This window comes from Tupaia chinensis, unplaced genomic scaffold (assembly GCF_000334495.1).
Source record: "Tupaia chinensis unplaced genomic scaffold, TupChi_1.0 Scaffold000575_1, whole genome shotgun sequence".
Lineage (NCBI taxonomy): Eukaryota > Metazoa > Chordata > Mammalia > Scandentia > Tupaiidae > Tupaia > Tupaia belangeri.
The window spans coordinates 338,337-341,562 of NW_006160089.1; the positions used below are offsets into that span (position 1 = coordinate 338,337).

Consider the following 3,226-nt stretch of genomic DNA (forward strand, 5'->3'; position numbering starts at 1 on the left):
TTCCTGGTGAACCGACTACTGGCCCCAATAACTGAGCTCTTCACCCGGCAGAATTTGACAGCCGGGTACTCTGCAGCAAGGCAGATCATGCAACCATTCATGGCTTCGGTCCCTGGAATGCCTTCCTCGTAAATGTGGACCATGATGAGGGTGCTTTTCTGTTCTTTATCAATCATATCTAAAAACGCTTCTCCACTTGGGATCTCAAAAACCTGCTTGAATTGAGGCCCCTTGTGAAGCTGCTGCCGCATCTCTTCCATTCTCTGCTTCCGATACTGTTGCAGGAACTCTTCATCATCTTGGTCCTCATTCATCATGGCAAAGTCCTTCAGAGTCATCTGCAGGTGACCAGTGAGTGAGCATAAAGATGCAAACTGAATACTTCTGAGAATAATTAACAGGTACCATGTGCTTAGAGTATTAAGGCACATGCTGAGTGCTTTATACATATCGTATCTCAATCTTTTTTTTTTTTTTTTTTTTTTTTTTTTTTACGGCTACAGGGAAAGTGTGCTTGCCCAAGAAAGAAATAGAAAGAGAAAGATTGAGAAATCACCCTCCAAGAAGAATTGTTATACTGCAATCCCCATTTCTCCATCTCCTCTTGGGATTTTGAGCACACAAGCAACTACACCCAGTTTATTTTCCAAGCTACTAGGTCTAGCACTCAAGCCATCCAGTCAGCCATATGGGATTCAGTTGCCTTAACCACCATACCACTGACTGGTCTCTCACTGAATTCTTATAATTCCATCAGGAAAAAATTTTAATTTTCACCATTTTATATATGAGGTTCCAATACCTTATTAACACAAGTTTATACACCTGTGGTAAGTGTCAGAGCAAGATTTGAACTAAATTTTAAAGCTTTGGCTGCTGGGTTGGTCCCACTGCCTAATGATTAAGGGAGCCTCATCCCACATGGCTGACTCTGGTATGAATCCCAGTCCCAGAAGCCTGAAAAACACCAGACATATGTGCGTGCGTACCCAAAGTCTCAACAGATGGGAAAACGGAGAAGGAAATGCAGTGTGCCCACACTCCTTTGAGAGATGCTTCCCTCCTACTACACTGTTTCTCTGTCTCTGACAATAGTACATATCCTTTGGCAATTTAAAAATTAAAAAATAAAAAAGAATAAAAAGACTCAGAAAGGAAAAGGGATTCCATCAGCAGTAGGAGAGCTGAGATTCACACCTGGGTTATCTGTGTTATGACAGATCTATACTTTCCCCTGCACTGCACAGCTTCTTACAAGCCAAATCAAACATCTTTCGCTTCTTAAATCACCCAATTCTACCAGCGAGGGCAACATCTGAGAAGAGCCTGGGTACTAGAAATTACCTTCCCAGTGATCTTCTCCTGGAGGTCCTTCTGTTTCTGTTGTTCCTCCTCTTCATCCAGATGAGACCTACAGGTCATTGACAGCTTCTTGATCAGCCTCTCCATCTCCCGACACTGCTCTTCTCTTTGCTCTGTCTCCAACTGCTTGTAGCGGCGCCAATCATTGATCACACCTTTTGGACCTGAGTGAGGTGAACATGAATGTGACCAGGAAGAATGAGCAAGAAATTCTGGACCAGAATTCTCACATCTGTACACAAAAGCTCACAGCTGTCGGAAGCTTGTTTCATCTACTGCAATCAATGCTCACACAGGACAGAGAGGTCTACACACAAAAATGTGCACTGGACACAGTTTGCAACAATTAAAGGGTCAAGATCATGTCCAACGTTAGGAGATGAGTTAAATAAATTATGATCCATCTACTTTAAGGAAAATAAACCAATTATTACAAAGGAGTCAGCTCTGTGTTTCTTATCATGTAATGTAGTCCAAATGTATCAGGTTAAAAACAAAAATGCAAAACAGTACCATGAGATGATATTTCAGTTTTTATAAAAAGAACTGCATGTGTATAGCTGAGAATTTATGTACATGCACATACATATATGTTGGTGTATAGACTTGTGTGTTCCTAGAAAAAGGGCCAGAATGATACAGTGATTGTCTCCAGGTAGTAAGATCTGAGGGAATTGCTAAAAGAAAGAAAACTTTTACTTTTTCTTTTCTTTTTTTTTTAATTTTTTTATTTACATTCATTCACTATACATCATCACGGCAAACAAAATGAGATTTCCCATCCAGAATACACTGTATATTAGCTCAATCAAGCACATCAACATACGTGTTATCATCAACGAACAATTTTCCGTTTCCTGTTTCCTTTGTATTACGTTATTTTTGCTATTCTTGATTCCCTATCTCTCACCATCTGCCATGTCCCACCCTCCTCCCACACTGTCTCTAATACTTCCAATAGCAAGCGCAGCTGATAAATACATATCCATGAACACAAGTCTGACCCTAGGCATAAACCTCAGTGAGTAGAACGAACATACAACAAAGTAGCACCCAGCCGGGACTATATAGCTTACTGCGGTCCTCAAATATACATTTTTTTTAATTTAATGAAAAATCATTTTTGTGATTTTTTTCTCTTGAAACTTTTTTTTAATTAATTAATTTGCATTCATCCCCTAATCATCGTCACAGCATACAAAAAGTGTTTTCCATCCCTAATATACTGCATAGTGGCTTAATCATGTATGTTAGCAATAATTTTCCATTTCTAGTTTCGTGTGTGTTTGTGTGTGTGTATACATATATATATTTACCCCTATGTCTGACCTTCTGCCCTTTCCTACCCTCTTCTCACACTGTCTCTGTTGTCTACAGTTGTCTTCCATTTCTTTTCCCTCCACATTTTATTGATCATACAATTTCTTAAATAATCTAACTACTTTCAATAGCAAGTTCAGCTAGTAATTTAAAGAAAAGCAGGGTTTTTTTTTTTTTGAGAGTTTTTTCACTATAGGGCCCATGCGCTCGCCAGAAAGACAGAGAGAGAGACAGAGAGACAGAAAGCGAGAAATCACACCCCAGAGGGGATGGCCATGCCACAATCCCTTCTCCTCCATTCTCCTCTTGGGATCTTGGGCATGCACGCACTCGCGCCCGGTGTGGATTTTAAGCCATCGGGTCCCTGACACGAACTGTGGTCGACTACATAGGAGTCCAGCGACATAGCCATTACGCTAACTGCTGGTTCCCAAGAAAAGCAGTTTTGAATTGGTAAGGAAATTTCCTTAAAACTTAAAGCCTGGAAACAGGTTAGTATCCTGTTCAAATAGTAGGTACATGAAACTATTGACAGCTCAAGATA

General features: G+C 40.2%; 1 protein-coding gene across 5 annotated transcripts in view; it reads right to left on the reverse strand.

Moving 5' to 3' along the window:
* PDCL (phosducin like) overlaps positions 1-3,226 on the reverse strand; it is a 16,492-nt gene that overhangs the window by 1,484 nt on the left and 11,782 nt on the right. For 4 of the 5 annotated variants that reach the window (XM_027775585.1, XM_027775587.1, XM_027775588.1 and 1 more), the window contains exons 3-4: positions 1,345-1,526; positions 4-338 (exon numbers count right to left, since the gene is read on the reverse strand). In XM_027775585.1, coding sequence (XP_027631386.1) covers positions 4-338; positions 1,345-1,526 — 517 coding nt within the window. The remainder of the gene's footprint in view (positions 1-3; positions 339-1,344; positions 1,527-3,226) is intronic. The other variant, XM_027775584.1, reaches the window with a different exon arrangement.